At 38.5% G+C, this 22,947-nt stretch overlaps 2 protein-coding genes across 5 annotated transcripts in view; one reads left to right on the forward strand and one right to left on the reverse strand.

Moving 5' to 3' along the window:
* Nucleotides 1–22,947, reverse strand: part of LOC131689207 (potassium voltage-gated channel protein Shal) — a 642,177-nt gene that overhangs the window by 283,838 nt on the left and 335,392 nt on the right. The gene's annotated exons all lie outside the window — the stretch shown is intronic.
* LOC131689208 (uncharacterized) lies at nt 14,885–16,303 on the forward strand. Its single transcript, XM_058974141.1, has 2 exons — nt 14,885–15,024; nt 15,942–16,303. The coding sequence occupies exons 1-2, from the start codon at nt 15,022–15,024 to the stop codon at nt 16,224–16,226; spliced, it is 288 nt and encodes a 95-aa protein (XP_058830124.1). The 5' UTR covers nt 14,885–15,021; the 3' UTR covers nt 16,227–16,303.

Here is a 22,947-nt window from a genome sequence, read left to right on the forward strand (position 1 = left end):
CAAATATCTCGAAAACTATCGCATTTTGGAATATTTTTGTTAAATGCATTTTGATTTTAAATTGTGCTTAGAATTATATTCTGTAATAGAATTACAATTTTGTATGTCTATTAGTATGAAATTTAAAAACGTGTAGGGTAAGGTGGGGCAAATCCGACCTAGTAAATGGTTTTGGCTGTAAAATGTTCATTTTACATCGGATCAAGTTTTATATAGCAAATTAAAGGTTAGACTCCTGGGCAACTTTCTGTATATAGCATTTTATTTGGATCTTGATATACAAGTTGTTTACAAAAATGTCCTTTTTTGCTGTTTTCAAAAATGGTGAGGTAAACCCGACCCCCTATGTTTTTGGTTGATTTAGTGCAGATATTACTCAAATTTTATGGTTTTTCAATGATAAATCAATGAATGTTGTGTTATTGAATTGTAACATGAAGAAAATGGAGTTCAATGTCAATCTTGGAATGCTAAAATCACGAGCAGTAGCACATAATGATATTCCCATTTGCATCGGAGCAATTGCTCGACGAATACGATAATCATCACGTTTTTGTGTCTTTCGTTTGTGATTATGAACCGTTTTGCATAAAAATAATAAATAATAACAATAAAAATATATTTCAATTTGATAAATAAAAATTTTCTTAGCAAAAAAGCGGTCGGATTTACCCTAATATTTAGAGGTCGGATTTGCCCCACCGCGTCATTTTTCATTACGATGCAATTAACAAATATATGAAAAAGGTTTAACTAAATTCATCTATGCACTTTGTAGGACTTAAATCAAAGAATTTAAATTCATTTACATTTATTATGCAATCACTTTAACAATCAGGAATATCCTGTAGTGAATGATGCACAAAAGTCAAACCTCAAATTGTAAAAACACACATTTTGTTGTATGAGCATCTCAATGTAGACTAATAAAATGCTGTCATATCACCATTATGATTATTTTCGATGCTCTACACGACAACATTGATATTAGTTCGCGTAGTGCTTCTGATTTTTGGTAACAGAGGGGGGTCGGGTTTACCCACCGGTCGGATTTGCCCCACCTTACCCTACGAAGTTATTGTTAGGAAAACTTTTTTACCGATTTTTTCTCCATCATGCAATCACATTCAAAATGTTTCTTTTCTCTTTAGATTTTTGGTAACAAAATACTAAAAAATTTAAAAAAATGGGTTTTTTCGCAATTAAAATTTTTATCATAAATTTTTGTTTTTTTTTTTTGAAAAATTACAACATTTTTTTCAGTGTATATTTTTTCAGACAGAAGTATTCATTCCCTGTAACTCGTTATCAGATAGTTTTGCTGTATAAAATACAGTAACCGAACAAAAAAAATTGAAATTCATACACGTAGAAACGTTTACGCCCTTTTGAAAAGTTGCTCTTGAGTCAAAATAATCTTATTACCTGTGGAAAATATTTAGTCTTGCATGGCGGTGAAACGTGTAAAGTTTCATTGGAATCTAAGATGGTCGGTCACGATTTTAAAGATTTTCGGATGGATCTTCGTGGAATTCATCATTAGCGATAAAAACGCATCATCGCAACGAAATACGAAACATGTGTGGTCAAACCGCCAAAAGTATTTTGATATTTTTTCACAACGCTAGCCAACAAGCAGCACATATACGTCGCACCCTGCAGTGTGTTGAATTCAATCCAAACCCACCCTACCAACCTATTTGGCAAATCATAGAGTGTACACGACTCGAACCATACCAAAGCATTTCTATACTGGTTTTCATCAAATCGCGCGCACGATAAGCTTTGCACTCAACAAAGAATCAAGTGCAAATTCAAACACGGTTAACGGTGTTTAATCGCTTATTGTACCGTCCGGACGTTATAGTCATGATGTTGCTCGTTTGGCAGGCGAGCGACGATTGATTTTAACGAGCATGCGGCACTTATATTTTTAACTTTACGTATTTAATTGATTTAATTTGTCGGGCAACTGAAATCATGCTGCAGATGCTACGGAGTCAAAAAGTAAACTGAAGATTTTTTCTTCTGGATCATGCCTTATACGTGTGTTGCAGTTCATTTGACGACAAAGGGGCCGTGCTAACAACGCTAGCTGCTCGGTCGAATAGTACGAACCATTCACAAAATCCATGGTTTCTGTTATTTGCACTAATTGTACATTCTACGGAATTAGTTAAAATTTTGAAACGGGGACCGAGTATTGAAACGTTAGAAGTGTTCTAATTCAAAAATTGATCCTGCATACACCCATATTATCTTGCTGCCGTATAAGGTACCCAGGAAATTCCAAATAGTTTTCGACGAGAAATTTGCCCAGAAACTGATCATCTAGCAGTATTGTTTGATTGATTGCTAGATTCATGAAGGAGTGATTTTAAATCAGGAATTCTCAACTGCGAACACATCTTGGTTTTGAAATTTTCACCCAAAAAACAATGGACGGTGGTACCGTGACAATGAGCTGGATTTCGTGAAAACAGACGACTAAGAACGCGTTACCAATAATTCGATGTTGGAACAAAATGCGCATGAGGTTGACAGGCCAGTGTCAGATTTTAGAAGTGAGTGTGTAGGAATAATTTTGTTTTCTCGTCTTCAATGTTGCACAACTTTTTAAAGACTGTCCGTATCGAGGAGAAACTTTCACCACTAAATCACATGTGTTTTTCAGATAAATCGCAAACTTCATTTATTTTATGTTGCAAACTTCATTTATTTTATGGTAAAAAATAATTTGGTTGATGTGATGATTGAAAAGTTTCATTCTCTCAAAATGAACTTGATCCGAAAATTTTTGAAATATTGGACTAAAATGAAGGACATTTGATGTAGAATAAAGAACGCTTCCTAAAATCGTTAAAATTAAGGACTAAACGTAGGGGTTAGGAATTTTTTACATTGAATGTGTATGCAAAGTTTGAAATGAACCGGTTTGGCAATTTTCATTGCTAATCGTGTTTTTTCTAGAGACGTTCCATAAAAACGATATTTTTGCATATAAAAATTACAGAATGTTAATGAAATGAAAAAGTTTTGATCAATTCAATTTACCCAAATTTCTAAAAAAAATCGCAAAAAAGTGTTTCTTTTTTCACGCTGAAACCATTACTCCCCCTTAACCCAATTCTCTCTAGTATTGGCAGCTAAGAGGCAAAGTAAATGAAAGTGTAATTACTTTTCAAATTTTTAACACCGTGCTGGGCATTTTTTTCTAGAAGAAAACTGGGTAAACGCCGATATTTCTCCCTTGGCGAAAGTTTTTTGTGGAACCACTCATTGGGCGTGAAGGTCACAAAGCCTAACTTATTAAAATCATGGATCGCGTTTCGACGCAGTCTCATCGGAATCCAAACCTAACTTAGAGCTGGTATTATTTAGCGTCATAGGAGAAACCTGGGTTGGCTGTGTCTAGTCAGCATAGCAGAGCTTCCGCTCTAATGAGTCATCGCGTTTGACCAGTCGTTTGCTTCAAAACACAAGTTTTGTACCCGTTTGGGATATCGTCAATTCAGCGTTAAATTATTTTGCTTCTAAGCTAGTGTCGGATTCTGAAGAGACGAAGTCGAAACGTAACCCATGACTTTCACGAATTTCGGTTGGAAATCAAAAAAAGGTAGTTTTTCGTTGAACGGATTTCCGTGTGATGTTTTACCTATTGTCAAATTGTCATCAATCAGAAACAGATAACTCAAATATTATAAGCTACATTAAAGTGAAAAACATTAATCAAGTTGTCAGGGAAACATTATACTGTTGAGGTATTGGATTATAATAATATCTGAACCTCAACACGAAAAATTCAACACCTCGTCCCTCTTGAAATTATTATGGGCGCATGACATGCAGGTAACAAACAACCTTCAATCCCGGCACGCGGCCATATTCAAAAAAAGAAATCTTGTCAGACAACAACAGTTCTTCACAATATGAAGCTGAATGGCATGAAAATGAGGAAAAAGCACTTCAGAAACGAAGAAGGTTAACATGGTGAAAATACTGAAAGACTGACTTTTGTCAGTAGCCAGAACCCATGTAAACTTACTCCATGGAGCAAAGCATACCTTTCAGTAGGGCTTCCGTTTCCCCGACACCGACCGGGGCGCGATGGGATACGAAAGGAAGGCGCGAGGCAACCATTTTATGTTTACCCATGCTTTTTGCCACTGTGTGTTTATGTAATTAATTATATATACGTCAATGCCGAGGATGAAAAATGCGAACCAGCTATTGGAAGACCTGGATCGGTTGAAGAAGCACTCCCAATGAGGCGTGGATGTGATGTTGATGATACACAGATCCAGTGGCAGCCTACGTGTTGGCGGGTAGTGGAATGATGCGGGAAGCCTTCGGGTAGGGATTGGGCTTCCTCGTTCGCAACATGTCGGCGAGAAATTCCCGTGGAATCCAGCAGCAAACAAGGAGGCGTAAAAATATATTCTGGGAACAGAAAACTGGAAAGTGGGAGCGACCGGTTATGATAAGAAGTATGGCTACATGGGTATTGCCACAGTTTTGCTCTGGGTGATATGGATTTACGTAGTACAACACGTAGTTATGATAATGTGACAAGACAAGCCGCTTCGGGATGTTAAAACTTCTGCTGTCTATCGGTTTACGTGACGCATATCTTTTCTCGTCAAATATTTTTCACTATGTCTTTTTCAGCAATTCTACTCGAGAAAAATTGGGCATCTCTTGAAATTTACGATATTAATAAATGGATTTTTATTTTCAACTTAAAGTACCGGTCGCCCCGGTCCAGAGCAACGTTTTGTTAAAAGTTTTTTCATTGTGAAAACAAAGGTTTTGCAAAAAATTGCTATATTTGTTTTCTACTTGAAAGTATATATTCATATTTTACTAAAACAGAGAATCTGATGCACAATTTTAATGTCTATACTTTTGTCAAGAACTATAAATCAATTTATTTAATCTAATTTATTTGATAGGGTTCAATGCGTTAGCATAACTGAACCATTGATCCTTCATGTTTTTACCATATGAAAAAATAAGACCGCGACTTGGGCGTCAGTCCGATTGCCCTCCCTTGCATTGTCGTTTACGTCCATGTCGTCATCGGCACTGCTTTCATGCTGTTCACGGTCGAAAGTTCTAATTCGATTCTTGTTCTCACGGGCCGCTGTTGTATATTAGTCTATCGGAGTTTGTTTCATTATTAGTGGTATTCGTTGTTGGTTTGAAGGCATTTGACGAAATCGTTGTTACTTCGATGATGGTCATGGCAGTTGGTTTAGTGGTACTGAGCAGAATCGTTGTTGAGTTAGTACTGTATTTGTTACTGCACGGTCCGCAGTAGATGTCTCTTGGTAACCGGTTATGGTTTACCATACGACGACTGTATAGCGGTCTTGGTCGTAACTGATGAAATTTTCTTAACAGCCTCTGCGCGAGATTTTCCGTGGTGTAGTGGACGATCACAGAATTGGCACGTATAAATCTGCCCTGCGTACGTGACTATTGCTCGTTGACTATTTGAAACACCTTGCATTCATTTGCATTGGATGATCATGAGGAAGGAGATAGGTTTTGTCAGACGTATTCTCACCCCACGAACGCCATTGCGAAGTCTTGGGAAGAAGCTCCTCCAAGTATCCTCTTTAGCAGTATCGATTTCTTCGGGTATTGACACACATTTTTTTGATAATGCCTTATCATTATTATTTGATTATGTAGCTGCGCTACTATGTAAATCTAAATTGTTCCAGCAGAACCAAAGAAAATGTATACACTTTTCTATTATTTCAGTCTTATCGGCTCATAAATTTTACAAAATCCGTGGTTCTTTCAATCATACGGTCCTATAGTGCGAACCACCACCAATAATGGTGTCCACGTAGAGCGGGTGGACAGCAAAAGCCGGTGATTTACGCCATATTGAAACCCAAGATGGCGGCTTTCGGTTCCAAAGAAACAGTGAAAACTAGAATCAATATGGGTATTTGAAAGAAGGTAGTCCGTAGAAGAAGACAGAAATTGATTTTTGACGCCATTTTGAAAACCAAGATGACACTTTCCGGTTACCACATAACTTTAAAAGCTGTCTTCAATGATGGTGTCATTGTAAAGCAGGTGGTCAATCGAAGACGGAAATCGATGATTGACGCCATTTTGAAACCCATGATGGAGGCTTTCAGTTTTCATTTGAAAAGGTATGGTCAGCGAAGACGGAAATTGATGATTGACGCCATTTTGAAAACCAAGATGGGGGTTTTCGGTTACCACAAAACAGTAAAAACGATAATTAATGCCATTTTCAAGCAGGTGGTCACCAGAAGTCGGACATTGATGTTTGATACCATTTTGAACACCAAGATGGCGGTTCCACAAAACAGTCAAAATCATCATCAATATGGATTTTATTAAGAAATGAACGGTCAGACATGTAGCATTTTTTATAACTATTTCATAACGAGTAGGCAATAAAAAACATGTGATGTTGTGACTAATATCTAACTTTCTTCGTGACTCAATAGGTTTTAGATAGATTTTCAATATACTTGTGATTAAGCGAAACATTAAAAACTTATTCCGTTCCGTAACTATGACGCTGCGAGAATAACCGAAAGAAATCATATTTTCGTTAACATGTTGAATGCAGATAACAGCAAGATTAGTTCGTTCTAGTATTAACTGTTTATATGGGCAGTCAATCGCAACATAAAAAACCTGTTTTAATCCACCTAGCGGTGCAATTGTGCCTTTTTCTTTTCTCTAAACTATAGCACGGAGGCTTTTTATGTTCAACATAGTTGTGGAAATGTCCATTACATTCTTAGTACACTTTTCATTTATACACAATAGCTTGCCAGCCACGAACTTGATGAGCTACGTGTCGACGGTGAAACACTTGAAACAAAAAAATATCGTACTTCATTAGCCTAATCAGCATTAGATCAATGTTATCTGCTTGCTAACTCATTTTGTCATGCGGGGGTGGGTATGTGAGGAGGGCGAAAGTCCCATGAACGAACGACTCCCCAGCTTAAATTGGTATGCTTTGTGATATAGTGGTGGTTTAAAGATGATGGGGTTGAAAGGGAGGGGTATGAGGGCTGGATGGGGTGGTGGTCTGAGGGCTGATTTAAAGAGATTTTTAAAGGAGGGGAGTGAACAGTAGAGGGGGGGGGGGTGTAACCCCTCTCCGTAAACTATCAACTACGCCCCTGTTAAAATCCAGAAACCTTATGCGAGTCGAAAAAAAAATTTGGCCGGGATTAGGTTGACGTTTTTCAGAGTAATTGCATAACCTTTCTATATGAGAAAGGCAAAAATGAGCCAAAATCCAAAAAAGTGAATCGTCGTCAAATTTGTTTTCGAGTTTGCATCAAATCTCAACGTTTCATGCACCTTGAACACATTTAGCATCAAAAATAAAAATTCTATTTTTAATTTTTCCTATAGTTTATATGAGAAATTTCTGTGTGGCCGCACTCTGAAACCTGTAATTCCGGAACCAGAATTCCGATCGATCCAAAATTCAATAGCAGCCGATGGGAAGGTTGCACCTTTCATTTGAGACTAAGTCCATCGGTCCAGCCATCCCCCAGAAGTAATACTGAGAGGTAGTTCCTGGAAGGAATGATGGCGGAGCCCAATGGAGTTTAGTCGGTATTAATGGCTGGTCACCATTCGAGTCCGACACACCCCCAGTGCACCCCGTGCGGTAGATTGGACCCTACCAATAGCACGTGTAGTGGGCTAGGACATAAATGTCTTCTAAATTGTAAAAAAAAAAACACACACACACACACACACACACATACAGACTTTTTCCGATCTCGACGAACTGAGTCGAATGGGATGTGACCAGGGCAGGAAAATTTCGAAAAATGAATTGATTGCTGTTCGAAGCTTCACGAAGCACCTTCTCAAGCATACCACATGCAATCGATGAGTTTGACACAATCGCTGCGAACATTTAGGGGTAAAACTTATCTCTGCTCGGACGAAGCGAGCTTCGCATCTAGTTCGCTCTTTACAATGTTCGAAAAAGTTCACATTAACCTTAGAAGCACACATCGTCGAACACGAGGTAAGCTCTTGGCTCGTGGTTTTTGCGTTTTTGGAACATTTCCACAGAGTTTCGAAGCGATATTCGGTGAACACATATAAAGCGAATGCCTCGTTTATTTGAGAATCGCGAACATCGAAGTTTTATATCGCTTCAAGCATCAGCATCATGAGGCCACCGCGAACATGTTCGCTACGTGACTATCTTTCTTAAAATCATAAACTGTAAATCTTATTTTGAGTATAAATAAAATGGATTATTTTAAGATTATAATTTAGGATTTAGGGATTAGGTGCGTCGCATACCTTACCAATTTATGAGCCACGAGTTTGAATGAGCGTAGTGGTAGTGAAATTCAAATTCTTTTTCTCGGAATACAATTATGTTTACTAGCTACTTTGATTGCAAACTCGTCTTTTCTTCTTCAATCGGAGTATATTTTCCCTGCCAAGGAGTTTAGGTGAAGATGTATAAAGTATGTTTAAGGGGGTAAGGGTTTCAGCGTGAAAAAATGTTTTTTGGTGAAATGACTCTTTTGGATGAAATGATACATTATAATGTACAAAAGTTTTGATCAATTCGCTTCGCCCAAATTTCTAAAAAAATCGCAAATAGTGTTTTTTAACGCTACAACCATTACCCCTCTCTTAATAATCTCCCTATCTAAAACAAATTCTTCCTAAAAAGAACAATTTTCGGATGGAATCTCACTGCTGACGTCCGAGTTCAGTTAGACGGCGAACTTCAGTTATTTGCATCCACTGAGGGGTAGTTAGGCGTAGTCCGTTGGCCTTTGTTTTCAACTTGTTGCGGTTTCTAACGTTCTTGCGCAACATTCCTAAATCGGCTAGTCATATTCACTTAATAATATGCGATGATTTGTGTGTTAAACGTTATTTTTAATTTTACCAAATGAATTTATTAACAAATACCTACATACTTGAATTTATTATTATTGTCATTAATTGAATTATAATTTCTTGGCATCTGTACCAAACCAAGAGGAAAGTTTCCAAATGATTTTTATAATATTGTTTTATAAGTTTATTGGTTGATTACCTAATCACAAGAGACAAAATATTTATTTTCAAACATTTTCGACAGAATCTGTTCACTTAATAAATGAAGTGTCAAACTTATTACATGTTCCACTTTTATGAAATTTATTTCCTGACTCCTATACATGTGTTTTGTGATAAATAATGAGAAGGATATTCCAACTTGTTTATATTGTATTTGTTAACTAATTACTGATGGAGAAACGCAAAGAACTTACAAACAATGTTCTAGTGATTTTTTTTTTGTTGGAAATCCAAAAACAATTCTGAAAAGGACAAAAATTGGTTTATCTTCTCCATGATGTAATCTTCCCTTATTTCACTTTTACTAATAAAAAATAAAAGAAAGAAATCTTTAGGGCCCCCTGTATTTTTTTTTGAATCAGTTATAGCCGAAATGCTTTATGTAAGGGAAATCTCGGAAAATGAGAAGCGAAATAAATAACTCCAAGTAGAATGAAAGTCGTTCTAAACTCGAACTTTTTCGAATACTGTCTTTCCATTATTATTCGCTTTTTGTCGCATTCCATATTTTGATATATTATTTTGAAGACCCATATTTAAGATCAATACAATAGTAATTCTTCAAAAGGGCTAATGAGACTCTTGTAAACAAACTTATTTCGCTCATTTTTCCGCTACAGAGTTGAATTTTATGAAAAATACACATGAATCAACATCTTTGCCCTTGGTAAAATCGATTTCAAATGTTTTCTGTGTTGAAATGATAACAAATTAAGAGAAATCAGCAAAACAAAAGTTTGTTCACAAATCTTATTAGCCCTATTCAAATGTTGATATGGAATAATAAAATCAATCAAGATCAATTTCGATTTTTTTTTAATTTTGCGGTGGTGTAATCCCTTAAGTGGTTGATTTAACGGCTTCTTTCAAAATTTATCGAACCTACTCCCATTCGTTCATTCGTTAGAGTAGTTTATGTTAAAGAGAGTGTACTAAATTAATAGGAACACTTAAATTTAGGAAGTTATGACCCTCGCTCCACAATGCAGTTTGCGATAGAATTGCTCAACTGAAAATTATTAAATGAAATGAATGAAAACAAACATTAGACTATAGCATTTTGTACGCATGCACTTCAGAGGTCCAAGGGTTACAATTTCTGTTCTAGTTCTCGGATCGCCAACACATTTTTTTCGATTTTTTGGCCCAGTTCTCAAGGGAAATCCAGTTTTTAACTTTTTGCATACATATTGCATTGAATGAAGAACTTAGATAATGTATTCATAAAGTATTAGTAATAATTCGATTGTCCGTTCATTTTAAAAGGCTATTTTCTATAACTTTACAACTGATTTAATTTCACTTTCAAAATTTCTCGAAATATCATGTTCTAAAAGTTCTCAACCGATATAATATTCGAAAACAGTTATAAAAATGTCTCATCACACTGGTAGATGGATTCAAAGCGTTTTTTTTTAAATAAGTGCACGAAAAAACATGCACCCTTCTAAAACATACTTCTGAATCAAAATGGTTTTACTGTTAGTCGAAAACAAGATTTACAAAACGACCAGAACTGCCAAATATGAATCGGGAATGGTCGAGTTTATTGACATTCCCTATTTATTTCTAGGATTCATCATACACATCATGACGTTATTTATTTAACTGATAATCGATTTTTTCCTTTGAATGGATATCGATATCTTTATCCTCAAGAAACTGACATAACTGGATCCTCAAGAAACTGACATAGGAACATGACTAAGATAAGCGAGCCACTCAATACGTTGTGTACATTGTGTTTAACTTCATTTTCTAGCCCTAATTTATTTCATTTGAAAATTTATCCCCGCCCTGTCACGAAATCTTGATTTTATCCCTACTGGTAATATATCAGTAGGGTATCTTAAATAAACTTGTTACGTCACTTTTCAGTTAACCCCAGCATCCATAAGCTACACATTGTCACAATTATTTTTCACCTATTCCACCCTTAATACAAGGCCTCTGTCTAGAATATACTTTTTTTGCATAACTAGTAGGTAGGTATCTGAATAAATAAAACTAATATCGTCCGGCGAACATGTTAGCGATGGCCCTCGCGATGCTAAATTGATATAATCCTTCGGTGTTCGCGATTCTGAAATACTTCGAGGTAATCTTTTTTCTGTGTTCGCGAACATCGCTTCGAAGCTCCGTGTAACTGTTTCAAAAATATCGATCACACGAACCAAGACCTTAGCTCGTGTTCGTCGAAAACTACGCAAAAGCTTTTACATATCTTTCCGAACATCAATGAAATGAACAAGAAGCTTCATTTGTCCTCGCCGAAGAGCATGCAAAAGTATCGCCCAAATGTCCGCAATTACGATGGTAAGCGATTGTGATGCGAAGCTTGTGAATACGAACCAGTAACGCAAAGCTTCGCGCTTTGAAAGTATTCGAACATAGGTTCGGTTCGAATATTTCCTGCCCTGGATGTGACACTCGGCCCTCCGGGCCGGGATTAGGTTGAAGGCAAAAAACGACAATACCATATTATAATCATTTCTTTCTTTTTGTTCATAATATTGATTTCATTCATTTTTTCCATTATGTTCATCATTATACCTGATACTGTTCAATTATGATTGATGTCAACATTGAATGATATTTTGATTTCATTCGTAATATTTTATTCCGAGCGAACACAAATGAAAATTGTTTTCGTCATGTAATTGTACACATAAAATACATGGGAATTGGACCATTCAATGGCGACTGATAAAAACGACTTGGATAAGAAGAGTGGAATAGCCAGCTATGTGTTGCTAACATTTCGTGGACACTGGGCGGCCTTTTCTACCCACCTATTGTGGCTACCTTTTTTTACAAGGGCTTGCATTGCGATTAGCTTTCAAAAGGAGTCTATCACCAATTTCCGGCTCTTGCTGACCACCCGTTTTACAATGACACCATTATTTATGGTGGTTTTCATAGTTTTGTGATAACAGGAAGTCGCCATCTCGGTTTTAAAATTCCGTCAAAAATCAATTTCTGTATTCTACTGACACCCCCTTACAAAAGCAAATTATATTGATTATGGTTTTCACTGTTCCTTAGAACCGAAAGCCGCCATCTTGGGTTTCAAATTGGCGTCAATCGCCAATTTCCAGCTTTTGCTGTCTACTTGCTTTACAAGGGTACCAAGTGGTTTACAATATTTTATTGTAACCGGAAGCCGCCATCTTCGTTTTCAAAATAGAGTCTAAAATCAATTTCTGTCGTCTACTGACCATCCCCTTTCAAATGGTACTATATTGATGACAGTTTTCATCGTTTTGTAGTAACTGGAAACCGCCATCTTGGTTTTAAAAATGGCGTCAATTATCAATTTCCGGCTTTTGCTAACCATCATATGACCTTTCATATGACACCCATATTGATGATGGTTCTCATTATTTAATGGAAGCCATCATCTTGGTTTTCAAGATGACGTCAAAAGTCCTCATTTGACTCCATTCGGAAGCGGTTCCGAAATGACCATAGATTGAGGGGGCTGTATGACCGTATGATTGATAAAGTTTCATATAAATTTATTAACCCAATAGACTGGAATGATAGAGAAGTATATACATTTTCGTTGGTTCCCCCGGAACAGTTTTCCGGTGGCCAAGATTGGCCTTATTCATTTCTATTGTGAAAGATCAATGAAAAATATTCATGTGCAGAGCATTTCAAAAGACAATTACTTAAATTTATGACATGTTTCTTCAAAACTCATTCGTCACCCCACTGGGATGCCGAAAAAAACCCACGGGAATTCAGATTAATTCCGGAACCAGTCTACGGATTTGAACGCTACTAGGACTGAATTTCAGATCTTTCAAGGCCGTTTTCATCTAAACGAAATGAGAGTAAAATTAAAATAAAATTTTCAGGAAAATAGTTTGCTGATACTGTAAAGGTTAAGACTGTTTGAGACTGTAGCTGCGATCTGGACAAGAGTGAAAAAGCGCAAATTCAATGAAAAAGTAGGTTTATACGAGCAAAACCAAAAGAAAGCAAGCGTTTTTCAATTAGTTAAAAACCATGACATGTCCTAGTAAACCAGGTCGTATGGCCACCCTAATCATGACAAGATGACGACGCGGCTAGATAACCCCAAGTTTGTATTTTTTTTGCTACCCACAAACAATTTAGATTTCTTCGCAGTTAGTTAAGTTAGATAAAACGATATAAATAAAGAAAAGAAAATAAACAAAGATTACAGAAAAACTATCAATAGGTTTACAATGAAATTCAAGAAAATAGAATATAAATAAAAATAGTCAAAATGATGATTATCCTCAGAGTTAGCATTAGAAAGTGAATTTTTATTATAACGTGATAGGCTTAAGAACTTTTGTAACATGTTATGTAAAAAAACCGGCGTAAAAAAGCTTTTGCAAATGCCGTGTGAAATAAACGTTTTATAAAAAAAAAGTTTGTATTTGTATTTAGATACCACAGGATTGAAATAATTAATATTACGACACGAAAATTAAATTTTTCCTTGACAAGTTTTTTTACCCGCAAAATGCTTTGTGTGTATGCAATGTATTATGTATTGCTTATATGCCGCTGGAACACCAGCATTACTCGAAAAATGCAAATCAACGCTACGCATTGTAGGCATACATGACAAATTTTTATCAAAATGCCAAAAATCTATCATCTGTGAAAAAGTGCGAATCTGTGATCAAAAATTGTGAAAAAATCTGTGACATTACAGAAAAATCTGTGAATATGGTAACCCTGGTGTCTGCCGCTAGATAACATTGGTCTTCTCTTTTTGTACGTAACTGTATGACCTTATAATAATACTTGGAGACACATTTTCGTCTAATTTAACTATTTTAACAATTAAGTACTCTTATTCGAAAATATATGTTCTTAAATATAGAGCCACATGTAGGACTAAACATACGACCCTTTCAAAAATGTTGATCTTTGATTTGATGTCAATGTCATTAAAATCGATCAATCTGTCTACTTGCAATCTTGGTCGCCAACTGCAAAAAAATCATGTCGAATTTGCGCGTTATTATCTCCCAAATGATCAAATATATTTTAACGAAAAGAAATTCAACTTATTCCTAATAGCCATTAAAAAAATACCTTTAACATGGAAACTTCCTGAACCGTCTGCAAAGATTCAATATGATTTTGACCGTGTATATGATAATTCCCTCCTAAAATGGAAACGTACTCTTTTTAATCTAAGTGAGTAACGGTAAACGCGTGTATTTTGATAAATGTTATATTTTACATGAGAAGCAACAAAATTATTGGATAAAATAAATCAATATCATCAATCCCAACAAGCAGAAAACAGATGTGTTACAAAATCGACACAGAGGTGTAAACGAGCAATCTCATTTTCATGCTTCTTAGCTCGAACGGTTTCAAAATCACGTCTAACACGTCGCAACATTCATCACACATTCGGGAAAAGTGGATTCAAATAGTGCAACACACACTATATAAACTGTGGTACAACGTATTTTGAAATATTTCATGTTAGCATATGTATTAGTGTGCGCATGTAAGATGGCAAACGAATTAGCCTACCTGTCCGTACTTCAAATTATCTTGACTTTGGATTAGCTTGATGAGCTCAGAGTCTATAATAGAAGAGATATGGGAAAATTAGTTTATGGCACCGAAATCACTTTTTGTTATTTCAGACATTTTTACTTTTGGTATCTTATACTTTTAACGACTTCACCCGTAAAAAAATTATTAATGAACGTAATTTCAGGCATCAGAATGTGTTAGTTTATTTCGCTCAGTAGGTATGCGTTTGCCAGTTCGATAGGTAATTTTTTCACGTTTTGCGTGACTTCTCTTCATTGACTGTCGATAAACTGAACGTCAATGGTTGTTTTGTTTTAACCAAATTCTTAACGTTTTCACGGGATACAATATTGCTAGACAATCATGGTGAGTTTTCTGGATAGGATATTTGTTTTGTAAACACTATGTTGAATTCTAAAATCGTTTTAAGTGTTTTCGTTTAAATTTTCGATGTTTACCGCAGAATAGAGCAGTTTGTTTAGAACTGGGCATGCTTTTTCCATCGTAAAGTGACTAATAATGTAAAATAAAATGCTCAGGGTGACTAGAATTTATGTTACAAAAAACAAAAGTGTACTAGAATTGCCAGAAATTGTACCTAGTTGCTTTAACTTGTGTGAAATTTGGTGCAATTTATTCAGTGTACTCATTGTGGTTACAAAAACCTCAATTTGGTAATATAGTTACAACGTTTCCTCCAACTTGTGCTATCGTTTGAGGTAGAAATAATGAAGTTATTTGTACATGATGAAGGCAAATATCGAAAAATTAAATGACCTACATGCGTGTTTTCTTCTGCATTCATAACTGTGTAATCTCATTAAACTGTTATTATAGCTTCTCTCTTTCACTCTCCAAATCATTTATTTTTGCTCGAATTTGAATAAATGAAAAACAGTTTTAATAATGTTATAGGGTCCTGTTCTACTGGTTGATTTTTTTACTTGTTACTAGAAAAAAGGAAATTAATGTCGAAATCTCGCGTCAGAAAGACTTGGACCATCACCATCAATAGTAAAATATGAGTGTTCCTATTTGGATAGTTTTTAGTATCTGTCAGTCGAATTCGTTTGCAGGATATAAGTTGTAGCTCAACCAGCGAACCAAGACTATTTAATCAGATTTGTTGTTTCATTTCCTCTGAGAATGTAATTATGTTGTCCAATTTGCATCGCAATTACTTCTAACCACGTTACCACATTTTATTTTGATTGAATGATTATAATCCCAGCATAAATACAGCATGTGTAATCATTGTAATTGTCTAACACATTCTTTCACAGTGTAGAGTTGTCCTTACTCTCGTTGCCCTAACCATATTAATACGTGTTAGTACCCTTTTGGCATATGATCCAGGAGATATGGAAATACAAAATGTGATCCCATCCAATGGCACATTCGCAGCTTTCTATCCTCGTGAAATGAATGGGATTGCAAATGGCAATGCAAGGGCACCATTCGCACATGGCAGTTTCTACAAGAATCGAAACCCTGCCCTAGTGGACGTTCGGAATGCAGCTGCATATGGATATCGCTTCGATGGAAAACGCCGGTTCAATTTCCGTTGATTGAATGCATGGTCGAGATCACATTAAAGCCTTAGAGTTTATTTAAGAGATAAATAAAGCATACACAAAACGATGTTTTTTTGTAAATTTCACATTACCTACGCACTATAATGAAATCCACCGAGAATAGGATGAAGAATGAAAACCCAAATGGGAATTCTCCCTTTATTATGATTTCAGCACAACTGGGGAACTGCTTTCGAAAGTAATTAACATGACCGAGTATATTTTCACATCGCAAGGTTAAGCCAAAACACTACACCGTCAACCGCATGGTACTTCCGAATATATTAGAATACTTCCGGTATGTCGAAATGACGCGATACAGTATAATGCATATGTTCACATAGGTCATCACGCGGAAAGTTTTTACAGTATTAAGTATCTGTACAAAAAAATATCGCATCATTTTCAAAATTGGGCAGTAAAATTTCCGATCGATGCAATTGTAAGTTTTAATGCTTTGTGAATCAAATATAAATAGAATGAACATCGTAACTATGATTTGACTACAGGGGCGGCGAAACACTTTATGCCCGAGTGGGTAGAAAACATAGGGTGAGGGATCCATTAGTAAGGATTGTTTTCCTTTTCGCAATGCACACGCTTACATCACATTCACATTAAATCACGTTCGTTTATGTAAATGGAATTGTGGTACATCGATGTTTTCAAATGTGTGTAGTGCGAGATACATGCGTTGCGCATCTAAATTTTTTGAAATGGTTCAAAATTTCGAGTGGGTAATTACCCACTCGGTTATTTTCGGTATGGGTAGTACTACCCATACTACCCACGCTTTCCACCGGCCCTGTTTGACTAAATACGAACGAAGCATGGTTGAATACAATTAAATGCACAAGTTTATAGTTTTTGTTCATATTTTTATATCGCTGTTATGCTCCTGAAGTTTGCTATTTTACTATGTTTTTGGTTGATTTAGTACAGATATTATCTAAATCGGAAAAAGTCTGTATGCGTATGCGTATGATTTTTTGGTCGAGGGGGGAATCTTCAAAAGAGACCACTACCCACTTGGCCGTGATACTGTCGGATTCTTACTGCAGCTCTTTATCCAGCAAGCCTACCGACTAAACTTCAACCTACTGTAACTCCGCAACCTCTCCCTCCCGGGACCACCGTTGGTCATTACTTCGGGAGGGGATTGTGCTCTTGCTCCTCTTCTTTCCTAGAGCCCTTTGGCTCTTCGACTGCGACTTTTCGTTGTGTGGGAATTTAATTATTTTTTTTGTTCTTCTGTTTATTATATTTTTCTATTCTTATTTTTTTAACCGATCTGGAGATGCCGAAACTTGACTCGTACCCTTCACAGCCACCCTCGCAGGATTTTGAACCGATGTGAAACTACTTGTCGATTTTACTAATTTGGTGCTCGCTTCTCGCTGCGTAGCCAGACCACATACGACCGTCGCCGCGTTAGAGCCAGTAGGGACGTGAACCGATCTGGAGGAGTCATTAGACCTGGCTCGTGTCCTAATTGGTGTTGCAAACTTGCCGTTCTATTTCCCCCTTTATCTGAAGTTCCGACAATATTAGTGTCACTACTCTACAGACAGCATTCCATATGCCCTCCTCTCGCCACAACTCTGTCACAATATACTCTACGTTAAGCGAAGTGAAGTTAAATCTAGGACAGACGAGGACCACATGCTGGACGTTTATGCACTCCGGACAAAAGGGTAACTCGGCGTATTCGAACCGATATAGATACTGTTTAAGACAACCATGTCCAGACAGAAACGGTGTCAGATAGAAGCCTCCTATTTACCCAGGTCGAGAGAACTGGTAAGAGTCTATGAGTCCATGTTCCTTTACTGACGAGTTCCAATCATGCTGCCGACGTTGTTTGGCATGATTCTGGCTAAAGTGTTGATAACTTTGGCCGCCTTTTCGCATAGTCGACGTGGGTGTGAAGTTCAGTCGGTTATCTATCGTTAAGCTCAGCTATGATATGACTATGATATACTCCTCAACAGTGATTTCTGCTCGCTGCAGTACTTTGCAGTTGCTGGCCAATAACACCTGTTCTGTGATGGACTATCTGCAACTTCACTCCTTGCATCCAGTTTCCAATCTTGTCGATCACCATAATTTCCACCTTTTCCGGCGTCTACCGTTATCACGGCACAGTATCGATTTCCTTTCTTTAATGCTGTTTGCTTGCCATAGCGGCTCTCTCGATTACGGTCCAAATGGCGTTCACCGCAGACTTGCCCCTCCGAAATCCGAACTGGTTTTTCGACAATCCGTTATCGCTTTCCGCAGATATTTTCGGCATGTTAAGGACAATCTTCTCCAAGAGCTTCCCGAGCGTATCCTGCAGCCATTATGTTCTATACGAAGATGGATCTTCGGGAGACTCACCTGGTTTAGGCAGTAGCACTAGCTTCTGTATCTTTCATTTGTGAGAGGTGGCCCTCGTCTAGAAGCTTTTGAAACACTTTTCGGGACATATCCGGATGGCCGCTCTCAATGCGTTGTTGGGGATTCCATCTGGTCCGGGCGCTTTTCTCATGTTTTAACCCCTTGCCAATGCGATGAGTTACTCATTGGAGATTTTTATCATTGTGCCGCTTTACCTTGCCATGCGGTATTGGCGTCAGCCCCCAGCATAACTCTTTACCAGCTACATATAAATATCGCATTAATTTTGGTAATCACGAAGCCTTCGTCTTTTTCTAGAGAGCAGGCCAACCGGTCGTCGATTATCACTCTCAATTGCTTTAGTGCACGCTTCGATTCAATCACATGCCATTCGACGTCGATCTGCATCCGCTGCACTGCTTTGCAGTTGCTGACCAACAACACTTCCGTCTTGTAGCGAGCTATTTGCAGCTTGACCCCGTTCATCCAGATCTGGATCACGTCTATTGTCTCCATCACAGACACTTCCACTTCTTTAAGTGTCTGACTCATAACCGTTAGTGTCACGTCGTCCGCGAAATCCACGGTTTTCACTTTCCTGGACAGCCGCAGTGTTAAAACCCCATCTTACATCCTGTTCCAAATAGTTGGACCGAGAATGGAGCCCTGAGGAACGCCCGGTGTGACACTCATTGACTTCTGCCCTTCGCCTGTCTCGCACAGCAGCACTCTGCTCTGGAAATAGCTATTCAAGATCTAGGATAGATAGTCGGAGAACCCTCATTCTGTGCAGTGCTGCAGCGATGGCTTCCCATCTGTCGCTGTGAAATGCAGTCTTCACATCTATCGTGACCACAGCACAGTATCGATCTCCTCTTTGCTGTTTAGATGCCTTCTCAGCACTCTCGAGCACTGTCCGAATTGTATCCACTGTCGATGCTCCTTTGCGGAATCCTAACTACATCTTGGACAGTTCGCGATTACCCTCCATGCATTTCGCCAACCTGTTAAGAATGATTTTTCTAGGAGTTTTCCAAGTGCATCCAGCAGATATATGCGCCTATATGGCCGGATTGCCTGGTGACTTACTTGTCTTCGGCAGCAACACCAGCTTCTGTACCTGGGGAAAGTTTCATTTAAACACTTCTGCAGAACCATCCCAAACATCCGGATATGCCAGGATCGCAACTTTCAGCACCACATTTGGTATACCATCCGGACCGGAGGCTTTCTTTGATTTCAGGCGCTTCGATGCTTCTGCGAGATCATCGTTAGTCACTTGCCGATCATCCGTGTTTGCTCCTTCTTCTCCGCCGTACGGTATTGGTGGCCAGACAGTTATATCGTGCTTCGAGAAAAGACCCTCGACTTGTCTTCAGCTTAATCGGGCACATTTCGGCTGGTTTCGTCGAGCCCTTCATTTTCGCCATCACGACTCGATACGCGTCGCCCCATGGATTGGCGTCTACTTCTCGGCACAGCTCCTTGTGGCAATCTAACTTGCTGATCTCCCGTTTTGAAGCTGCCCTAGCTTCCCGAAACGCTGTCTTGCGCTCTTCTCTTTCTGGTTCCGATATCGCTCTCTGAGCCCGCCTTCTGGCTCTGAGACAAGTAGCGCGTAGCGTGCTAAGCGTCTCATTCCACCGGTAAGCTGGACGCCCTTTGTTGCGTGGTTCCAGCTTTTGCGGCATTGTGGCGTCATAAGCCGCCACAATCCTTCTTGTTAGGTCAGCCGCAATTACGTTCTCGGCCCCGCTGTTCAGACGAAGTGCCTCAACGAAGAGGTCTTTGTTGAAGGCTTTCGTCTTCCACTTTCGTTCGCCGGTCATCCTTTTCCATACTGCCGCGGGGTTCCGTTGACCGATACGGTAGAGAATCGCCTGGTGGTCTGGTGGTCACTATGCGTATACGTTTCGCATACTCCCCAATCCATGTTCGCCGTCAGTGAAGGACTACAGAATGAGACGTCGATGATAGACTACCTCCCGTCTTTCCGAAATGTGTTAACATAACCTTCATTGCACAATCGTACGTCTAACTTCACTAGAGCTTCCTGCATGATACACCCTCTTGTATTGGTTACTCTACTACCCCATTCTATATACCAGGCGTAGAAGGTACCACTAATGAGTACCGGGTTCCGACCGATCAACTGTTCGGTTAACTACTCCACCATTAGGCTGAACTGCTCTACTGTCCACCTTGGAGGAGCGTAACAGCTACACATGAAGACGCCGTTGATTTTGGTTTTTTTCCAGCGCCTTTTCTGCAACGGTTACCGGTAAACGTATGTCTGAGTTCCTCCGTACCCCTTCCTTAACCGGATCATCATGTGTACCTCGCCTAGATTACACTGCTGCTTCAGTGCTCCTCTCAGCTCGTCTTCCGTTGTGATTTTATTAAGGTTCTTTCACACAATCACCATCTCCGGGTTTAAGGCTTTAACTTCTGCCTTTTCTCCCATTGATTTGGTAATAGTCTCTTGTAAGGCCGAGCTGCTAGTTGTGGAATTCTTCTTCAGCTCGAGGAGCAATTTCACCTTTTTGGGTACGTTTTACCTCAAGTCCTCAAGTTACCACGTTTTCCCTCAAGTCCTTCAGTTCCGGGTCCTCTCTGACCTTCTTGAACAGGGCTGCATACGTCGTCGCGTCATTGGCTTTGACGAGCACGGCTTCTCCCTTTGACACCTTCTGACAAGACGAGGGTTTTCTTTTCCTCTTCTGCTCCCCTTTTCGCTCCTCCTTCTTTTTTTGCTGTTTCACACGTTTCTCCTTACGACCTACAACGGTACTTCAGCGTTCTCTCTGTCGGGTGGTGTCCTTTGCTTCGGCAACAACAACGTCTTCGAGTGTATGTCTCTTTGACAAGCCTGGTCTTTCGTCTCCTGGCGAGGACCTTGTCCTTTTTGGAGTTATAAGAACCGGCATGTTCTCCACTCCAATCTGCCTCTCCTTACCCGGTTTCGAAGGGGATAGTCGCCAAGGGATTCACAGTTTCCTACAAAGAGAAACGGCACCCAGTGGATTTGGTAGGCCGGATACACCACCCGTGTCAATACAGAGTGACATGAGAAAACCGTTTACAAGGCACTAACTAGTTACAGTACAGTTGCGATATTTGTGTAGATAGAGCATCTGACATGGAGATGTGGCAGATGAAAAGCAATTCGAAATCGATAACATCAGCAACATAGTATCTGCATGCATGGGTATTTATGTAATTATTCAATCCTTTCTTGTTGCAGGAGAAGATTATCAAATTGCTTTACACCACACCGGAATTTAAGCTCAGTTATACTGATATCCCCGACCAGCAGTCATTTAATTATGTACAAGCATAGCGCGGGAGAAAAGTTACTTACCAGATAAGAAAACCGTTCAAGTGGAAATGAATCTTCTTTGTTCCTTCCTCCGGATGATTAACGAACTTAAAGTGGAGGTGGTAGTTATTTGTATTATCAAGTTTTGTAACTCGTTGATTGCAGCTTGTCGTACCACGACAAAAACAATTAACATTTCAACATCGTTCTGCGCTGTTGATGAACGCGTTTGCTGGGGTTTCAATTTAGATTATCATTTTCATTTCGTAGAATTTCGCAGCTGAACAATGTTGGTGCAGAGTGCTGGAGATTTTTCAAGAAGTATCGCAGCGCGTTAATATCATTAATAAAGCTTGGGTTTTCAAAGAACTGGAATTGGAAGCTTACAAATGTCAGATTTTATGCGTCTTATATTTGATTATACGTGGATTCTTAACAGTGGATCAGAGAATGTCTAATAGAGTGGGACTTGGTTATATGAAGCTAGATTGCTTGAGCGAGAAGGTTTTCTCAATTTTGTAAACGACATCGTGAAGCAGAGTGATCGTGGATTTCCTACACTGATATGCATATTACATTTTGTGCACTGGATATTGCACTAAACCAACGTTCCTGATGTGATGATTGATTATCCGTTCCAAAGCCTTCAGAAGAAAAGAACTTAAGATGGTAGACCTAAAACTCTTGGCTTCTCCATAGCTTGAGCGCCCTCTTTTAGGAATAAATCTAACAGTTATTTCTAGCCATGCTTTCGGGATATACCAGGTAGCAGGACTGGAAAACATAATCTTTTTCAAGACATGTTTGAGAGTATCAAATCCCTTTTTCAGTAGCACGGGAAGTATTGCATCTTTCTGGGTGACTTGTGTGGAGCGAAACTGTCAACTGCCCACTTGACCGTTTCAGTGGTAACCAATGTGCGTGCTAATGCCCACGAGTTCGAATTACCAGAATCTATGAACATTGTTCAGCTCCGGATCGATACAACCTGGAAAGTGTACGTCGAAGAGACAATTA

Source organism: Topomyia yanbarensis, chromosome 3 (genome assembly GCF_030247195.1).
Source record: "Topomyia yanbarensis strain Yona2022 chromosome 3, ASM3024719v1, whole genome shotgun sequence".
Taxonomy (NCBI): domain Eukaryota; kingdom Metazoa; phylum Arthropoda; class Insecta; order Diptera; family Culicidae; genus Topomyia; species Topomyia yanbarensis.